Source organism: Delphinapterus leucas, chromosome 15 (genome assembly GCF_059928025.1).
Source record: "Delphinapterus leucas isolate spDelLeu-1000000601 "Yukka" chromosome 15, BTC_Dleu_Yukka2, whole genome shotgun sequence".
Taxonomy (NCBI): domain Eukaryota; kingdom Metazoa; phylum Chordata; class Mammalia; order Artiodactyla; family Monodontidae; genus Delphinapterus; species Delphinapterus leucas.
Genome location: NC_143143.1, coordinates 84,646,261 through 84,666,712, shown reverse-complemented (window position 1 = coordinate 84,666,712; position 20,452 = coordinate 84,646,261). Strand labels below are relative to the sequence as shown.

The window sequence follows — 20,452 nt, the reverse complement described above, 5'->3', positions numbered from 1 at the left end:
TCTTAATAATGAAAGAAACTCTACTGGGTGGACTTTGCCATAACTGAAGGACTTTCAACTCGGCTTCAGCTTTTCTCAAGATTTCCGGCTCAAAAGAAAGAGTACTCCTGCGACTGCAATTCCGTAGCAAAATGCGACTCAATGAGTGTGTTTTGAGCAAAAGCCTCTATGTGGTTTCTACGGATGCTGGCAGAAAATAAAGGGGGACAGTCATGAGTTCTTTCAGCCGAAGTAGGAAATAAAATACCAAGGGTTGACTCTGCCCTGAGATGAAGAGGCTTGACTCGGAAGTGCATGGAACAAAGGGGAAAAGAGTAATAGCAGGAAGAGATAGACCCAAGTCTTTCAGAATCCCATGAAGTCACTCTTTTGTCCTCCCACCAGCTTTAGAAATTCTACCTTTTATGATGGGAAACTTGAATTCAGGGCTTTTTTTTTTTTTTTTAACTTCAGAAACTCTCCTAGACTCAGGGTCACACCCTTTATCTCCCCCTACATTTAATCAGTGTGCTTAAAACACACTGGAAATGTAGAAGCTCAGTTACACAACCAAAGGCTTTCCTGGAAATACAGGTAGGACTCCCAACGCAACATTAAGGAAAAAGAGAGGATAAAGAAGAAAGAATACCGCCCCAGAAATAAATGTTAACCCTACCAAACTCATTAAGAAATTTGATTTCTAGATTTTTTTTTTTTTTTTTTAAGAACAGCGATTGACATATTAGGACCTTTGAGAAAGTCAACGCTTTGAGGCATTTAAGAAATCTTTACGTCTTTCCTTGAAGATTTCTACTCCATCACCCATAAAGGGAGTCTGTTTTGCAAGTCAAAACCACTTTAGGAAGGAAGACCCAGATCCTACAGAAAGTGGGAGATGCCCCTTAACCCTTGTCTGGGAAAGAGTATAAATAATGTCACACATCCAGAAAATTCCACCTGGGGAAGGAGTAGGGAATGGAGTGGAAGATGAGACTTGAGGTAGATATACAATTCTGCACAAATGATATACAGAGGCGAAGGAGGTTGTGGGAAAAACAGAATTTAAAATATGCAAATTTTGGGACTTCCCTGGTGGTCCAGTGGTTAAGAATCTGACTTCCAATGCAGGGGACGCTGGTTCAATCCCTGGTCTGGGAACTAAGATCCCACATGCCGCGCAGGGGCTACTGAGCCCGCATGCCACAACTGGAGAGACGCCTGCCTGCCACAACTAAGACCCGACGCAGCCAAAAATAAATAAATACTTAAAAAAAGAAAAAAATAAAATATGCAAATCTTGCTCCAGGGAGAGAAGACAGTCTTACAAACTCCTGCCTTCAAGCAGTTTCTGGAATCCTTGCTGGGGGTGGTCCCGAGCAGGGTCGGGCTGGGGGCACCACTGCACCTGACCACACAGCTGGCCCCTGGTTATTTTCTTGAATCAAAGACAGCTGGTTTGATAAGACGACCCCCCCCCCCCACTCCAAAATTTTCTCCTCATAGAAGTCCCAGGGTCTGTTTAAAATGCCTGGAGAAAGAAAGGATGACTCAATTACGTAAATTACGTTAAAGAAGGGGAAAAAAAAACCCAAAAACCCGGAAATGTCGTAGTTGTCATTGAAAATTTATTCAGGAAATCTTCTTGACTTCTGTTTTAAAATATGTTATTACTAAATTCAAATCAGAAAAAGAATACACGGCTTAAATTATCATGGAGTAAACTAACATAATGGTTTTGAAATAAAGTAGTTTACACTGTTTCTGTGAAAGCTGAGAGAAAAATAATGAGACAATAGTATGAACATCTATCAAAGAATGAGGGCTAGAAGCACCGAAGAGGGGGTTCTGGTAAGCTTTCTCAGTCAGACCTCTCATGAAAATCTAAAAAGAAGAAAAGTCACTGTGGGGAGAGCATTAGAAAGATGGGAAATGGGCTTGAACCCCAGAGGATGCTGGCACCCAGAGAGACAGGATGACAGCAGCCTGCCAGGGAGGGAAGTCATAAAGATGCTCACAGAAGCTTTCTGCCCCTTCAAGGAGTTTTCAACTTCTCTATGCAAAAGCAACCTTCAACACTTCCATCTTGAGAAATAATTAGTCTATCTTATCTTAAATATTTCTCTCGGACAGAGGAAAACAAGCCTGCTCATTTCCCTTGTAGAATACCCTCCAATCCTGTATGTTCACCGTGAGCGTCTGCCAAGCATACTTCATTATTATAAAAGTTCTCTCAGGGAAAGAAATCCCTACCGAGCCTCTAATAAATACGAGGGGGGAGGGCAAGAGGAGATGAAATAGCAAGAGGGAGATGATAAAATTTCAAATAGGTTTTAGTGTAGAAATGCACCCTGCCTAGAAGGTCACCCCTGATTACAGCTTCTGAGTGTGTGTTCTGAGCCAGAATGGGGCAGCTTTGATGCTGTCTCCCGCACATATTTCAAAGAGAAGAGAAAATTAACCCCTTTCTTTCCAGGGTTTGGCTTGGCAAAGAAAGAAAGTGAAGGTGGCCTTTCATCACTGGTGGAGTGACAGGACTTGGAGGATGCACGCCTCCCTCACCGACCTCGCTTGGGGTCTGGGTGTCTGGCTGAGCGGCCTCAGGTCACAGAAGGAAATGCCTTATCCAAGGGAAGCAACCCAGAAAGCAAAGACGGGCAGAGGGACACACAAAGGGAAGTGGGGAGAGAGAGAGAGAGATCAAAATAGACCGATTACAGGCGAAACTGGGGGGTCCGGGTGCCCAGGTGAGCGGACCAGCCTCCCACCCCTCTTAAGAGGCAACCGATTAAGAGCTGGGACAACTGACAGCCCAGGAGTCAACCCAGCTGCAGGAAGAGCCCCGTGCCACGCAGACGGGAAGAGATGACAGAGCACCCCCAGGCTGACCGGAAAATGCGGACGCAAAATCAGACATGAAAGAACATTCAGGTCCATTTTCAAGCACGTGGAGTCCCCCCAGGATGGTCTGGGCTGGAAAGGGGGGTCTGAGGGCCTTAGGGAAAGGCGGCCGGATGAAATGTGGATGCCCAGTTAAATCTGAATGTCAGGTCAACAATGAATCATTTTTAGCATAATGTGTCTTATTGCTATGTTCGGGGGCATACTGCGCTAACATATATATGCATGTATATTATATACACATATATGCGCGTGTGTATATATACATGTACGTATTTACTGTTCGCGTGAGATTCGGCTTTAACTGGGTGCCTGCATTTGCACCTGCTAACTCTGGCCCCCGGCGTGAGGTGTGGGGAAGGGGAGCTGGCTGGGCTCAGAAGCATCTGCCCGGGCAGCCACCGCCTCCCCGCAGGCTCCAGGCATTGCACGCCGCCGTCACTCAGGACGAGCCATTATTATCAATAAAGCCGCCTCTGTGAGGAGGTGCCTCGCAAAGGTTTTGAGTGGGGACTTGGCCCCAACAGCCCTTGGTGATGAAATGACTTACGGGGGTTCCAAAAACCCTGCGGAGACGAGCCCACCAGCAAAAGACAAAGAGAGGAGCAGCATTCTGTGGCCCTTCTACTATGGTTAAGAAATGTTTAACACCACCACAAAGCAACAACCTTCAGAAATTACCAGTCTCTACAATCTCAGAGTTGTTTCTCCCATCCCCATGGATCCAAGGACCCCAGGCTATCTATGATCGTCCCCTAACCCAGCCCCACCAGGAGAGGCCACCAAGGAGAGCTCACTGTTACAAAGGGTTTTTCTGGGTGAGAAAGCCGGGCGAGTCTCTAATAAACACAAGAGGGGAAGGACGGGGCGGCAGAAATGGCACGGTGGAGATGACCACATTCAACAGAGGCGCCACGTGGAAACGCTTTCTGGAGGTCAGAGCGCAACGGCCGCATTCCAGTAACTGCAGGTCTGGACACATTTTCCAGATGAGAGTTTCGTTAGGCTCATAACTTCTACCGCTACAGTTGTTTCTGTTTTGTTTTGGTTTGGTTTGGGATTGCACCGCACGGCTTGTGGGATCTTAGTTCCCCGACCAGGGATCGAACCCGGGTCCCCTGCAGTGGAAACACGGAGTCCTAACCGCTGGACCGCCAGGGAAGTCCCCTCCCACTAGAATGTTTAAGCGGGGCCAGGGGAGAGAAAAAGAATAAAACCCCTTTGCTTCCCCATTTAAGCTAGGAGAGGAAAAGAGTGCAGACTTTGGCTTTTATAGTGAAACTTGTCAATGGTGTGTACTTCACAGAAGGGCGAGGGTTGACTTTGCCATTCACCTGAGGGCAAATGGCTCGTAAGAAAATGGTACTCATCCGAAGGAGAGGCCTCAGCCCACAAGACAGGGTTCCCTGAAGGGACAAACCAAGCCACCCAGGAAGACACTGTGTGTTCATCTCCGCCTCTTCACCTGGCAGAGGGGAGAGAAGAAAACAAATGGACGAATGGCAGGTCTGGTCCAAGCGGCCAGTCGGCCAGTGGGGCAAACACACACACTTCCTTTTGTGTCCGATGGAAGCAGAAAAGGTCCAGGCACGTCATGACAGCACCTTGAGTTTGGAGGGCTCTCAGACAGGCCCAGATGGAGGAATGAATTTAAAACGACTTCAGACAGACCCAGGAGGCCACAACACATAGACAGAAGGGAAAGGACTGATGGACGGTCAGGCTGTGAAAAATCGGAACCCCACATACTTCCTGTCAGTTCAAGACATTTTTAACCTCACTATGCAAAATCAGCCTTCGAAAAGTCTATTTTAAAAAAAATTCCTAGTCTGTTTAGCTCAGAAACATTTCTCCCCCGTAGACGAGGACTCAAGGCGATCCACTTTTTCCCACTGAAATCGCCCTCCCCTGCTACCTTGCCCTCGCTGGCAGAGAATCGGATGCGTGCTCCATTATCACAAAGGTCCTCCGAGGGGAAGGAGGCTATGCCCACCTGCTCATAAATTCAAGGAGAGGAGATGGGAATCGATGAAAGAGTACAGGGTAAATAATAAAATGCGAAATAGGTTTCAGTGTGGAAATGTACCCGGTGGTTCTTTCTTTTTTTTTATATAGGTAACATCTCTCCTCTGATGATAGGTTCTGGGTCTATTTTCTCAGCGAGAATTCTCATGCACTGCCTATCAAATATTTTCGAGGAAAATAAAAGTAATTTACTTTTCCAATAATGTTTTGGTTCGGGTAGAGACGATGGTGAACTTGGTCACCAGTAGCGGCTCTGGGTTCTTTGTTCTAGAAATAATAATTACCTCCTGCATCACAGGAGATGAGATTGGGCGAGTGAGGAGAGTCTTCAGGGCAGAGTTTGCAACTGAAGGAAGCCAGTGGTAGAACAGGGACGCAGAGGCAGTCCTGGACACTGCCGGTGGAGAGAAGCAGAGTTCCTGTGGGTAAAATGTCTAATGGTGGGAGGAGGTGTGGAATCACTTGACAATGGAGAACCTGAGAGACCTCAGCCAGGTGATCAAGGTCAACAGTGGCAATGATAAGCCATGTTGATGGTTTAGCCTTGATAGGATGTTATGAGAAGGGCATGGTGCCTCTGGGGTCTTGCTCCTCAGGCCCACCCCCCTAGTGTAACCTCGAGAAAACCATTAGACAAACCCCAGTGGAGGGACATTCTCCACAACAACTGAGCGGGACTCCTCCCAACCGTCAAGGGCATCAAAAACAAGAAAAGTTGGAGACGCTGTCAGAGACAAGAGGCACCTAAAAACCTCCTGGAAGTCCACACTTTCTCCCTTATTCTTTAGATCTCGGGCACACGGTGCAGCTCTTCTTCTGAGATGTATCATGAGAGCATTTCTCCTTCACTGATGGGTCTTGAAGTAAATATATATATATATATATTTTTTTTTTTCAGTTCTCCCATTTCAAACCACTTTCTCTGATACTACCCAGGGTACTGGGCTGTCAGGACAAACTACCAGATTTGCAGGGCTGAGTGAACATGAAAATGTGGGGTCTTTATTCAAAATGATTAAGAATTTCAACTCATACAATAACCAAGATATGGAAGCATCAATAGGTGAATGGATAAAGTGGCCATCAATAGACAAAAGGATAAAGATGTGGTATATACATGCAATGGAATATTACTCAGCCATAAAAAAGAATCAAGTCTTGCCATCTGCAACAATATGGATGGACCTAGAGGGTGTTGTGCTTAGTGAAATAAGTCAGACAGATAAAGACAAATACTGTATGATTTACTTGTATGTGGAATCTAAAAACAAAAACAAACAAACAAACATAACCAAACAGAGTCATAGGTACAGAGAACAGATAGGGGTGAGGAGAGGAAGAAATAGGTGAGGGAGATTGAGAGGTTCAAATTTCCAGCTACAAAATAAATGAGTCACTGTATAAAATGTACAGTGTAGAGAATACAGTCCATTATTATGTGATACCTTTGTATGGTGACAGATGGTAACTAAACTTATCATGGAGAACATTTTGAAATGTATAGAAATATCGAATTGCTGTGTTCTATAACAGGAACTAACATAGTGTTGTAGGTCAATTACACTTCAAAAATAAACTCATAGAAAAAGAGGTTAGATTTGCAGTTACCAGAGGCGGGGGCAGGGGCGGGGGAATTGGATGAAGGTGGTCAAAAGGTACAGACTTTCAGTTATAAGGTAAAAAAGTGCCAGGGATGTAACATACAGCAGGAGAAATATTATGAGCACTGCTCTATGTTATATATGGAAGCTGTTAAGAGAGTGAATCCTAAGACCTCCCATCACAAGGAGAAAAATTTTTTTTAATTTCTTAAATTTTGTATCTATATGAGAGGGTGGATGTTCGCTAAACTTATCATGACAATCATTTCATGACGTATGTAGGTCAAATCATGATGCTGTATATCTTAAACTGATACAGTGCCGTATGTCAGTTGTATCTCAATACAACTAGAAGGAAAGAAAGAATTTCAAGTCATCCAGCAGACCAAGCTTGGGGCCTTCTGAGTTTGGCCCTGTGCGCTGCACGGGTCACAGGCACACCACGGTTTCCGTTAGAAGGTGTTTATTTCTTCTGATGAAACCAATCTTAACATCAACCATGACAAGAACCAACAGAACAATTCTTCAAGGACAGAATGAGCTGAAGAATGGAGCTCTTATGTGGAGCGAGGTGAGGCTGTGTCTGAAGGTGAGGGGCACACCTCTGTGCTCTGTTACTCCCCAAAGGACCCCGAGACCCCCAGACAGCTGGCTGACCTTTCTTCTCAGGGAGGAACCCAAAGCCTATGGTGGCAAAGCTGCTTGCGGCCAGAGGGAGGGAAAGCGGTGAGAATGAGAAGCCCGTCTGGGTTGTTTTCTCTTTTATTCTTTTTCAGAGGATGGGGAGAGGTCGCAGATTGTCGGACACAGACACAGACACAGACACACGCATTAACACACACACACACACACACACACGGATTAACTCATCAACGCTGGGCACATGGTGAAGGCAGTTGTCGGCTTTGATCCTCAGGAAAATTAGAGAAAGGCCTTGAGAGAATCCTTCAAGGTCTCTCCCCAATTCCTGCCGTGTGTTTGGGATAAAGCAGAGGTGCGCTTTAGGTCTGATAAATAAAACTTTCATCTGACCACAGCCCCCGTGTTTAGAGGGACTCTGCATGGGGAGGAGGCATGGGTACTCTTCTTCCTCTGAAGTTATCGTTTCGAAGCCCTTGGCTTTGGTAGAGTTTAAGTTCTTGGCTATTTCCTGATGAGACTGGGGTCTCCTGTTCGTTTGTTTTGGAGCTCTGTGTTTCGGCCGTCCTACGGTCTAGGGTGGAAACAGACGCAGCTGAGTTTCCCTTGATTCTGGTGAGGCCACCTGTGCCCCTGCTATGCAAGTTTTCCCCCCACCGCACCCAGAGGGGCTCAAAGGCAGATGTTGGGGGGAGACCATTGGCCAAAACGGTGGCCTTGTGAGGCACAAAGCCAGTCATTTCGGGGCGGGGGCGGGGGGACGGTTACTGAGCCGGCCAGGAGTTGTAAAGAAATGCTCACCTCCATGCACAGATCACTCCCCTCTGTGCCTCATCTGTGTAATGGGAGGAAACTAGCACTTCCTGCCAGGGCGCTTGAAGGAGTTATATGGGTTCATACCACAAGCACCACTCTCAGGACCTGGGATAAATGCTCCTGGGATAACGGCGGGGCTGTTATTCCTGCTGGCATGGCCTGTATCATCATCGCTCGGTGTTGTCTTAGTCATTAATTTGTGGTTTGTGGCCCGTCTCCTTCCACCTGGAACGTCAGCCCCATGAGTGAGGGTTCACGGCCTGTCTTTATGGTCCCCGTTCTTCCAGCACCTAAAGGTCTATGAGTGAACAGCACATATTAGGTGCTCGATAAATACCTGTGAAATGAGCTTAGGGAGTGAAACTAAATCGGTCTGACTCCAAAATTTGGGCCAGATGCTGCTTTTCCCCTTGATTTCTCAAATGGCAAATATGACCCCTGAACAGAGATTTTTTTCCCCTTTGATGTGACGGTAGGTGCACAAGCTCCAGGGGAAGTTCGTCAAGGGTTAATAAGTGTCCAGCATCTCAGCAACTCGGGTAGGGGCCCCAGGGCAGAGGTGGACCCCAGGGGGCATTCCCAGTTGGTCAGGCTTGACAGAAAAGCTCCTTTTCTGAGGAATTCACCGCAGTTCTTCCTTCCCACCCCCACGAGTGAAATCAATAATGATTCGACTCTGCTCCACTATTCCCACTGATTATAATCATATTTTAAAACCCTGATCATTTTTTTAAACTCCATTTAATGTCAGTTTGCATTCATCAAGGATTTTTTTTTTCTTTAAAGCGGTAGTTCTCTTCAAAGGCTCAGTTTGAATTTTGAACGTAACAGGCTCTATGTCTGAAGGGAATCTGAAGAAGAAGATTAAAGGTGACCACAGGTTTCAGCCCTGTTTTCCCCATGAAGGGAAGCAGAGCCTCAAAATTTACAAGCCAGCTCACGTTTCCGGGCCCCAAACAGCTTCCATCCTCTCCGTTCCACTGAAATTAATTTTCTTTTAGGGGATATATAGGTATAACCACGAGTTCTCCCCAGCTGATCAGTCGGGGGTACTGGGAAGAAACAGTAGCATATGTACGAATAATGGGACACCCTCAGGCAGCTATGACAGTCTCACACCTTGTTCTGTGTAGATAATAGCAAGGTGTTTTTACTACTGTTATTACCATAGCTCACCATATAATTTGAGATTCCTTCAGTGGGCGATGGAGGAAAAGCAGCAAGGACTGCACGGAAGTGACAAGATGAAACCAGCCACCATCAGGTGCAGGATCTGGAATGGTGGGGACAAAGGAGGCTACCTGGTTCCTTGTTTGACAATTGGGGGTGGGGGGAGCATGCCAAAGGGGTTAAAAGCAGAAGCACGTGAAAGAACTTAAGGAAGAAATGCACATCCCCGAGCTTGCCGAAAGAACTTAAGGAAGAAATGCACATCCCCGAGCTTGCCGACGTGAACAAGGGTGTTTAGTAACAAGATTCCTGAAGTGGTATCACTTGCTTTCTGCAGCTAAACAAACAGAAACATGTTTTTCTCTAACTAGAATTTCAAAGTTCTATCTTTTCTTTAACTTGTGATGGGGAGTAGGGAAACGAATAAGATGTTACTACTGCCCAGAGAGACTCATGATCAAGGCACAGAGGGGAACTTTTAGCATGTACATAGTACCTGGAAAATGGCATTACTGGCATGATTAACTGAATTTAAAGTTTGGACTTTCACCCCGTCTATATCTCTAGCCCTAGTGGCAGAGCACGGGAGTTGCCTCCCTATTCTCTAATCCTTTTTCTTAGTAATGAGAACCCACTTTCTGGATGCGGTGTGTTGCCACTCTGCTAAAAACTACATTTCCCAGTTTTTCTTGCAGCCAAGTATGACCAGGTAACTAGGTTTTGGCCAACGAGATGTGAGAGGATGTGATATACACAGTTTCCAAGGCATGCCCTTAAAGGGAGGGCTGGTCCCCTCTCATTCCTCTTTTCTCCTGTTAGATGGAGTGCAGATGTGATGGCAGGAGCTGAAGCAGCCATCCTAGACCACAAAGCAGGAAAGCTATGGTGAAGAGAACAGAGCAACAAGACAGGAGGAAACTGCGTTCCTACCACACCATTGAACCACCATCCTAGATCGTTCTACTTACACCCAATTGTTACTTGTGAGAGAAATAAAATTTTACAAGTATCTTTTAAAATTCACTGTTATTTTCATTCTTCACTAGAGAAGCCAAAGCTTTATCATACTAAATACCACAGTGATGAGAAATATTTTACAGTAAGAGTCTAATAAACTTTAGACTATTACCTAAACTTTGCTTATCCCCATACAACCTTGATGAATTTGGCTTGTCTGCTGAAGCCTTCACCATCCTGTCATATCTACAAACTATCTGGACCAGGGATCAGCAAACTACAGCCTGAAGACCAAACCTGGTCCTCCACCTATTTTTATAAATAAAGTTTTATTGGAACACAGCCATGCCCATTCATTTACATATCGTCAGTGGCCGTTTTCTCCCTACAACGTCAGAGTTGAGTCTTCGCAATAGAGACTGTATGGTTGGCAAAGTAAAAAATTTACTATCTGGCCTTTTACAGAGAGAGACTATTAATTACATTAAAATGTTTAACTCCCTTTTTTCACTTAAATAAGATTACTTTTTAAAATTAATTAATTAATTATTAGCTGCATTGGGCCTTCCTTGCTGCGTGCGGGCTTTCTCTAGTTTGCGGTGAGCGGGGGCTACTCTTCATTGCAGTGTGCAGACTTCTCATTGCAGTGGCTTCTCTTGCTGTGGAGCACGGGCTCTAGGTGCGCGGGCTTCAGTAGTTGTGGTGCATGGGCTCGGTAGTTGTGGCTCACGGGCTCTAGAGCACAGGCTCGGTAGTTGTGGCGCACAGGCTTAGTTGCTCAACAAGATTATTTTTTAAGTAAACTTTCTAAGACTGCTTCAGATGGAAACGCTAGTATCACTTGCTGAGGCTGACACTGGGAGTCACCTACCCCCTATGACTCTCCCCTTCTTTCTCATCAATAGAACCCCAAAGGTGTTTAGTGCTCCTCTAGAACACTCTCTCCCAGACTCCCTACAGCCAGGCGTGGGCTTGTGACCCAGTGCTAGACAATGAGATGTAAGTAGGGATTGTTGGAAACCCTCCAGACAGCTTTATTATTATTATTTTTTGCATATTCTTCACCCTTAAGTTGTTCCTTCTATATTTACCTGCCTTTGGGGGAATTAAATTATATTATATTATCATGTAGTAGATACAGATGGTATTTAGCAATCTTTTTTTTTCAGTTATATGTACGTATATTCTTTTTCAGTTTCTTTTCTGTTAGAGGTTATTATAAGATATTGAGTGTAGCTCCCTGTGCTGTGCAGCAGGTCCTTGTTGTTTATCTGTTCGATATATAGTAGTGTGTATCTGTTAATCCCAACCTCCTGATTAATCTCTCCCCCCCTCCCATCCCCCACAATCCTCTTTGGTAACCGTTAGTTTATTTTCTATGTCTGTGAATCTGTTTCTGTTTTTTAAATAAGTTCATTTGTATCGTTTTTTTAGAGTCCACATATAAGTGATGTCACATGGTATTTGTCTTTCTCAGTCTGACTTACTTCACTTAATATGACAATCTTGAGGTCCATCCATGTCGCTGCAAATGGCACTATGTTTTATGGCTGAGTAATATTCCACTGTATACACGTGCCACATCTTCTTTATCCATTCATCTGCTGACGGACACTTAGGCTGCTCCTGTGTCTCGGCTATTGTAAATAGAGCTGCTATGAACACTGAGGTGCAGGTATCTTTTCAAACTAGGGTTTTCTTGGGATATATGCCCAGGAGTGGGATTTCAGGATGACATGGCAACTCCAGACAGCTTTTTAAAGGCACACCCCTTTGGATCTTAGGCCTTTTCCCTGCCTGAAATGCAACCATGACGCCTGGAGGGGCTGCGATGATGATCCTGTGCACAGGATAAAGGCACAGGGTGGGGAGGGCAGGGCAGAAAAGTGGAGGGACCCTTCACTGCTGGGCTCCCTGCCCAGCTGCACGAGCCCAGAGCACGTATCCCTAGCCTACCCATTATGTGAAAAGATGAACCACCTTTTTTTAAGGGCTGGTAAATGTGTTCTAAATTGCAACCACATGCACTAAATAGAAAGCAGAGTTGACTGATGACAAGAACAAAAAAACAAACAAAAACAGCTTCCATTCTTCACCACTCCCTGTATCCACACCCTTTGCAATGTGATTTTTAAAGTCCCCCATCAGGAGGTGGAGTCAGTTCCCCGCCCCCCCCCCCCCCCCGCCTTGAATCTGGGCTGGTCTGTGTCTCTCCTTAGCCAGTAGAATGCATCAGGGTGATGTCATGCCAATTCCATACCTAGGTCTCAAGAGGTCTGTGAGAATCTGCCCTCTCTCTGAAACCCTGGGAGGCTGGAAGACATATGCTTCATGCAACCCCACTCTCCCTGCTGACAGTCAACCAACGTCCAGGATGTGAGTGGAAGACCATCCTAGACCAGCCAGTCTCAGCCGTTTCCCCACTGACTCCACAGATGCGTGACCAAACCCAGCAAGACCACCAAACCTGAATGCCCTGCTAACCCAAAGACTCACGGGCAAGAATAAAGATTCATGAACCACTGAGTTTGGGGGTGTTTTGTTACATGGCAGTAGCTAACTTATATCACAGGTCAACCTATGTTTGACATAAGTTAGCTACTGCTATACAGTAAATATATGTATCATTACCTTTGATACAAGATATATGTATATATTTATCATGACTAATATGTATATTTTGGGATGATTAAAATTCTTTCAGAATATTTGTTTATAAACCATAGACGTAAATGTACTTCACTGGGGGCTTCCACTGATAATTAGTGAGATTTGGAATGAGAAGCATAGCATTTCATAACCTGGGTCTGGAGGCAGATTGCCTAGATTTTCAGCGCTTGCTTCTCGTGTAACCTCCTCATTTCCTGGCTTTAAAATGAGTATAGGGGAATTCCCTGACGGTCCAGTGGTTAAGACTCCACGCTTCCACTGCAGGGCAGGGGGGCACGGGTTTGATCCCTGGCCAGAGAACTAAGATCCTGCATGCCGCACAGCACGGCCAAAAAACAAAAAACAAAAAAAAACGAAAAAGTATAATTTTAGCACTTGTATTTCCATCAAGAAGTTCACAGGGGATGATAAAAGAGCTCAGAAGAGTGACTCGCCCATGGTGTCCACCCCGTCGATATTTGCGAAGATTATTCCTCTTGTGAATCTTATTAGATAATATAAGACATTGCAAACAAATTATAATATGGCTGAGCAATGAACAGAACTGAAGTTTGAGAATAAAGATGTTTATAATAAAGGAATTTGAAATGAATGACGTTTTAAAATAATTCATGGGCTTCAAAAACAAACTTACCAAAGGGGAAACGTTGGGTGTGCTGGGGCTAAGTCAGGAGTTTGGGATTAACGTACACACAGTACTGTACGTAAACTAGGTAACCAACAAGGACCTACTGTAGAGCACGGGGAACTCTACTCAGTACTCTGTAATAACTTATATGGAAGAGAATCCAAAAAAGAATGGATATATGTATGCGTATAACTGAATCACTCAGCTGTATACCTGAAACTAACACGACATTGTAAATCAACTATACTCTAATATAAAATACAATTTAAATTAAAAAAATAAATGCATAATTCTAAAGCAGAAAACAAAACAATAAAATAATGCATATGGGGAAACATAGCTACTCCCAAATATCCCCATATGATTGGATCATCATTTAGATATTAGGTCTTTTTCTACCTCTGTTTGTACTAAGACAGCAAAGAAAGCATCCCTTCTCCATGTCCTCCCAAATTTCACTTTGCTTTCAAGATGTCACATCTGAGTCAAGCAAGACCAGCTGGTCCCATTTCGGTTCCTTTGATGATCACTCAGAGGATATGATATGCCCGAGTGTAAGAGAGGTCCCCCCCCCTCAATTTATCCCTCAGAAAAGAAGGAGTTGCTTTATTAATCAAATCCCTACAAAGTCTCCCATTTTTCAGGGAGCTCTCTCCCTGAAAAGTCTCCGTGACTTCATTGTAAATGACAAAATACTATTCAGGAAGACACATTAGCCTGAAACAATGCCAGTCAGTGCTGGTTTGGGTCCTACATAGATACCATCTGAAAAAACTGGTTTCAAAAAGTGATGGGAGGGGGGACCCTGAATATACATTTAGTCATTTTTCCTGGGTGCTTGGGACACAATTATAAGCTTTGGGTGTTATCGTAAACAAGTCCCTTGTAGGCTGCTTTAAAAAGCGAAACAGGATGTGTTTATTTGGTGAAAATTGGGAACAGGCACCTACCTGAGAAATGAAAGCGGCCGACCTAATATTATGTAAATGGGTGCTCATGGCCGTGGATAAATTTCTAGGATGGCATTGCACTCTGATTCTAAAAGTACTAAATCTCAAAGAGCTGGGATGAAAGTCAAGATGCTGCGCTCGGAAATCTCTATTAGGTGCCTCAAACCAGGGGCTCTAGCGATGACAAAAGCCATCTCAAAGATGCATGCTACAAGTGCAGCTAGAATGGCTTCTTGAAATGTGAGTAGAAAACACAATGTCGCTCCACCGGTATTTTATGTAATGTGTGATTTAAAGGGCTGCGTGCAACCAGCTGAATACGTTAAATACTGCAAGTAGAAGTTTGCCCTGCTTCATCTCCGTCTTGATGTTGTATTTCAGGTTGGTCCAGAAACTCCTTCGGATCTTTGTGTTGAGAAAATAGGGGACAGCCTTATACCGGGGAGTAAGTGGTGAATAGCTGTGATTCTCGATTCATAAATAACTGGTATCTCGGGCTCTCGTGTAACTGACTTTTTGAGAGGGCCCACCTGAGAGAAACTTGAGATGAGTGAGAGAAGCCAGACGAAGTTAGATAACAAGGATTTCTGGAGATGCCCACAGGGAGGTCTGGAGTGTGAATTGTATCACAAAACTCATCCCACCCGGAGGCCAAAGGGCTGAGTGGTCCTGTCCCTCCATCAATCAGTCAGGGGCTGTGGACCAACCCCAGGGTCTGTGTCTACGTTGGGGGCAAAGTAATTCTCATCAGCCAAGGGCCAATCCTTTGGAGAAGGGTACAGATAAGAGAGGGCAGCAGCCAGGACATGGAGATGGGTGGGCGCCTGGCTTGAAAAGGGATCTGGGCAGGGCACCAGTGGTACTGACTACAACTGTCACCTTGTAGCCCACGGCACGCCGAGTGCAACTGCCCCACTCTTTGTTCTCCTCCACCTAGGATGCAAGAGTGGGTTGTTCTCTGATTTCAGCAGCCTTTCCTCCACCTTCCGGGAACATCTCGTCTCAATATGAGTTGGCTGGTTTATAATCAATCACCACCCCCTCCCATCTCCAGGAGTGGGCATATTCCACTCATCTGGACAAACAGAAGGTTCAGGGCTAGGCATGCGACCCAAACCTCACTAAGTCAGAGTCAATGCTGGACTTCAATTAGAACACTCCCTACCGCAATTGCTAAGTGGGTAGGATGTACGCTGGGGCCTCTGGGGACCACCACGTGCCTGGGAATGAAAGCCACCCAGAAGAAGGCTAACTCAGGAAGAGGGATAAACCTCTGACCCTAAGTCTGGTGATACTGTTTGAGTCCCTGGGCTTTTTGTTTCATGAGGAATCGTGTGCTTAAATCTTTCTGAGTTGGATTTCGGTCCCATGCTGCCAAGAATTAGAACCCATGACAAACTGTTCTCCTGACTCTTACAGACATTGCTTACTTTCCTTCTGTCCCAGAGAAGGAGGTGGGTGTGTGCCATGGATCCCCAGGATCCCCAGCCCCTTCCTAACCATGTTGAATGTGGGATTAAGGATTTACCTAACGTCACCTAGTGACAGACTTAAAATCTGCGCCCTGATTGTCTGCTCCCAACCCCTGGAAAACCATCCAGTGTGGGCACACACCATGAGTCCAGTGAAAGGAGCCAGTCTCTTCTATTAAGAGTCCCTTCCAAAGGACAGCGATTAATCTAGTTTCCCATTCTTCTAAGCAAAACAATAGAGAAATCATCTTCTCCCTTATCTAACTACACAGATGACGGCTTCGTGACTCCTCAAATTTATTGAGTGGCAAAACTGGAAGCAAAGAAATATGTCCTCTGTCCTCAGAAGCACTGAAAGCTTCAAGCTGTCAGAACCAACGCAGGTCTTACTAAACGAGCTGCAGATAATCCAAGGAGAGATGGGGGAAGGTAAACAAAAGCAAACACAACCAAAAAGCACCTCTTCCTCTTCAAGGAAACTTCCAGACTAAACCAGGCTAAGTGGATTTTCTTAGCTTTGATGCAGCATGACTTAAAAGTCACTAAAAATGTTCCCCATTTCTTAATTTAAAAAACAATATGTATGCATTGAATCCATAATGAAATGTTACTTAAATTAATCCAAATTCATTGGAATTGAACACAATAGAACATAGAATTTAAAAGGTAAAGCGGATAGACATTAACAAGTGAAAAATGAAGAGCCTTTCCCCCTCCACTTAGCAACATGCAGTATTTTGCTCTGCAGAACGAAAAGGGAAAGAAGAAGAAAAAAAATGAAACCAAAAAAAACCCGTACAGACCCAGGAAGCAGTTTTAAAAGGAAAATAATTGCTTTCATACTAAAACATACAAAACCAATTTCTTTTGAACCACTAATGTGTGGTTTTAAAAATCAATAACATATTCTATTTACTCCATCTGAACCAAGATAGATGGGAATTCGTGCCTCTGGCTCTCGGTACTCTCTAATGCTTTTTGGAATCACTGTGCCATGTAATTTCTGTTGTTGTTTTCTCTATGACACTTGGAGAAGCTTTAAACTCTCAACATTTTTGGAGACAATGGGAGCTCAGTGAAATGGGCTTGATGTGCCCTTCAAGGAACAATGTCACAGCACAACAGATGTTCAGTAAGTGGCCTGTGAGTGCATGGAGGGCCGAGTGAAGGAAGCACCTCGCCCAGGGCTGGGCCATGTGCAAAGAGCAGCCAGAGAGATCAAAGCAGTAAGAGTAGATGGGCAGTGAGGCACGTGCTCAGGCATCAGGGCAGAAGGACGTGCCAATCAGGAGGGGACACAGGAAACCCAGGAGGGGACTAAGCAGAGGCGAGGCCCCCCCCCATGCTCTCCTCTCCTGGTGCAGGAACTTATGAGAAGCCAGCCTGGCAGAGACGATGTCACCAAACCGAAGACAGAAGCCAAGATGTGCCTTGAAACACCAAGGTTGAAAGGCACCTGGGCTGGTGAAAAGCACACAGTTGCCAGGAGGGGCAAGCGGGGTCTCCAGGGACAAGGAGGGGAAGTCCCCCCTCCCCACTCCTCCGTGGCTGCCCACATGCCAACACATTTCCATCATGGCTTCCTGGTGGGCATGGACTCAAAGTGGGTCCCCTCCCATGTTCTCGGGGGGAGGGGTGGGGGGAGAGGAAAAGGGGTCATTTCCCCAAAATCCATTCACCCCAAAAGAACTGTGACGCCACTGGCTTCAGCATTTGGCTCAAGTGTCCCGGATGTGCGGGTAGTAGGTGACAGGGAGGGGTGGCAGCCAGCTCCCTCCTCTATCCTCCCTCCCCCCCCATGCCTCCCAGCAGGCTGCCAAGTGAAGGTCTCAAAGTACCTGACTCTACTGGGGCTCAGACCACTGTGTATGTATGTGTTTGTTTTTTAATGTGAATTCATTCCCATCAAGTACAAATTGGGAGATTTAACTTAATGGAAAAGTCTGGGTCTCTGGCTCCTCTCTAGAGATAGATGAATAAACAGGAGCTGGCATGCTCACCGTAAAGTATGATGCTAAGCCCTATTTTAAATGATAGATATAAGTGATATGTCAACAGCCCAACAAAAGGGATACTGTTATTTATCGTCTCCACGGCACAGATGGGGAAACTGAGGTGTCGGGCAGCTGAGACGCCTCGGGAGGACGCAGGACCGCAGCTCCTCTCCGAGCCCGCCCTCTTGATGCTGCCCCACTGGTGCCCCTGCTAAGCAGGCTACCGCACGCTCTCTCCTCTCCCGCATCCCTAGTTTAGAATATTTGCTTTTTAATACTTTTAACGTGTGCGTCTTAAAAACACGGCCAGTTCTGAAGGAGAAACGGTGTGTTTCCAAGTTGGGGAGGATAGAAATATCTCACATACTTGGCACGGAAAGATCGAAAAGTCCTGTTCGGTGCGCAAAGAGCCGGGAGCCTGCGTTTGCAGCAGAATCCTGGATCCTGCATCACATACCTTGGAACAGGGAGCCCTGAAAAGGTCCGGCAGCCCGCCCTCCCGCCCCGTTGAGTCCTTTATTTTACCCCCATCTTATCACCCTTCTCTTTTCTTCCTCTCTCCCTCCCTCCTTTCTCGGCTAGGGCTTCTGCCCCTTCTCTTAGTACCGGTTTTTATTCTTGCACATCTGGGTGGCATTTTCATGAGAGCAATGAAACGACCGAAAAAAAGCCAGGGTCGCCTGTGTGCTGAGACAGTGGCAAGAGTCACTTCTTCAGCGGGGGTCCAACCTCTTTCAAACAGCACTTGGGCTCTTGGATCAAAACTGTCCTCTCCCATCCTTGGGCTGTAGTCACCTGAATTCCAAAGAACAGAAAATAAATTCGTGCCAAGGGGTCGCCTGGTATTCAGAGCAGGTCTCCCCGACAACACAGCTTCCCCCGCGCTTGAATCGAGGTCCGGTCCAGGCCGGACGCACAACTGGGCGAGATCAGGGCCCCCCCACCCCACCAGAGAGGGACCCCAGAGCTGGGGTTTCAGCCGGGCTCGCGGGCGAGAGGGAGCCGCGCTGCCTGCTCCTCGCAGGCTGGCGCTAGGGGGCGCCCTTGAAGCTTGGAAGACGATTTCCCATCAAATAAAAAGTCGTGCTGCCTTTTTTTTTTTTTTTTTTTCTGGGTAATAAATTCCCAGGGCTTCTTTTTTAACCCCCACCAGAGGTTAGAATAGTTTCATTAAAAAAGTTTTGGTAAATTCATGGGCAACTTTTGAGGTTATGTGAGGTTGTTGTCAAAAAAAAAAAAAGAGAGAGAAAGAGAAAAACAGCCTTTCTCTCTGCTCATGCAAGACTCAGCATCACGGGGTGTGAGGGCGCACAGGAGGGGGTCTTCGGGCTTCTGTGTTTTTCCAGAAGGGTCCACTCAGAGATTGGGGTTCTCGAGGGTCCTTGATGCCAATCAGTGGGGGGCAGGGCCCCCCGGGAGCTGAGCCCGAGCTCATCCTGCACCGGCTCCGATGCCGCAGAGCTGCCCGCGGCCCCGCTGCCCATCAAAGGCTGCCTTTGCCGCCTTCTCGATTTTTCCATCGCTCCGCTCCCACCCGCAGTCCCGGGCGAGTGCTGGTCACGACTTTTGCACTCATTTCTTCCTGGCAGGTAGTCAGGAACAAACAAAAAGTTCCAGCCCCTGAGTAGGGGTTAAAAAGAATTAGAACTTTATCGGATTGATAAGAAAAGAGACAAGAGGGGGCAGAAGAGAAACAGCGCGGTTAAGGGAGGGGGCGTTGCACATTAACTATGATTCAGAGACTCAAATGCACTGAGTTCATTTTTCAATCTGCCTTTAGCGAAGGGAAAAAATCAGGAAATTATAGAAAATTGAGAAACAAACATCTCCGGGAGTGCTTTGCACCCGGGGGTGCTTAATGAACACTTAATAATTTCAAACGCGAGTACTTAGAAAAATGGCTTTGGTCCATTCCCGGAATGCCAGGTGCCTCGTAGCAAAAAGGGACAGCTGAAAATGACTGAAAATGATCACTAATGTCTGTGTGGAGGGGGGCACGAAAATTACTTTTTCGTGTCTCTGGAAGTCAGAGAAGTAAACAAGCCAAAATTTAAAGAGTTTTAGCAAAGGAAAAACCTTGGAATGGAACTTTCATTCTTTTCCTTCATGTCTGAACTTGGGCAAGACTTCTAATTAGGATGGAGAATGGCCACGACATCCCCCTCCTGACCCCATGGGGCCACACTGAAAACTGGATGAAGAAAAACATTTGGAGGAAACTCCAAATGCTCAAGCAGGAAGCAATCCTTGTTGGACCAGATTCCCCACTGCTCCCTGCCAGCATCCAACGGTGGGGTGAAGGCCGCCGTGAATGCATTTATTTAGAGGAAGACAGCGTCCCTAAGAAGAGCTCATTGTTGCTAGGGAGGTGTGAGATGGGATGGGGCAGGAGCAGAGGATTATTCAAATCCCTTTGCCTCCTCTACCTTTGGGGCCACTCTCACCCCGGCAGGGAGAGCACCATCTGTATCCAAGTGCATAAATTCATGTGCCCCCAAGTATCGCCTCAATACCACGTAGCTCCCTAGCTGAAATTCAGTGTTCCTTGATTCATCGCTTTGACTTGCAGATATCTTCCCCAGACCTGGGTGGAAATACAGCCCATGGTCCCCCACTGTCAGCCAGGATAACCAGCACACCTACAAAGTCCTTT

At 46.0% G+C, this 20,452-nt stretch overlaps 1 protein-coding gene across 7 annotated transcripts in view; it reads right to left on the bottom strand.

Annotated features, from left to right (window-relative positions):
• The window catches only part of ZNF831 (zinc finger protein 831), a 148,716-nt gene that overhangs the window by 52,776 nt on the left and 75,488 nt on the right, over nucleotides 1–20,452 (bottom strand). The window contains exon 6 of one of the 7 annotated variants that reach the window (XM_089897129.1): nucleotides 1,456–8,256. The exons of 5 other annotated variants lie outside the window; for them this stretch is intronic. In XM_089897129.1, the coding sequence (XP_089753255.1) occupies nucleotides 8,249–8,256 (8 nt within the window). In that variant the 3' untranslated portion in view covers nucleotides 1,456–8,248. Of the gene's footprint in view, nucleotides 1–1,455; nucleotides 8,257–12,276; nucleotides 18,595–20,452 lie in introns of those variants that run through there. One more of the 7 variants, XM_089897125.1, reaches the window with a different exon arrangement.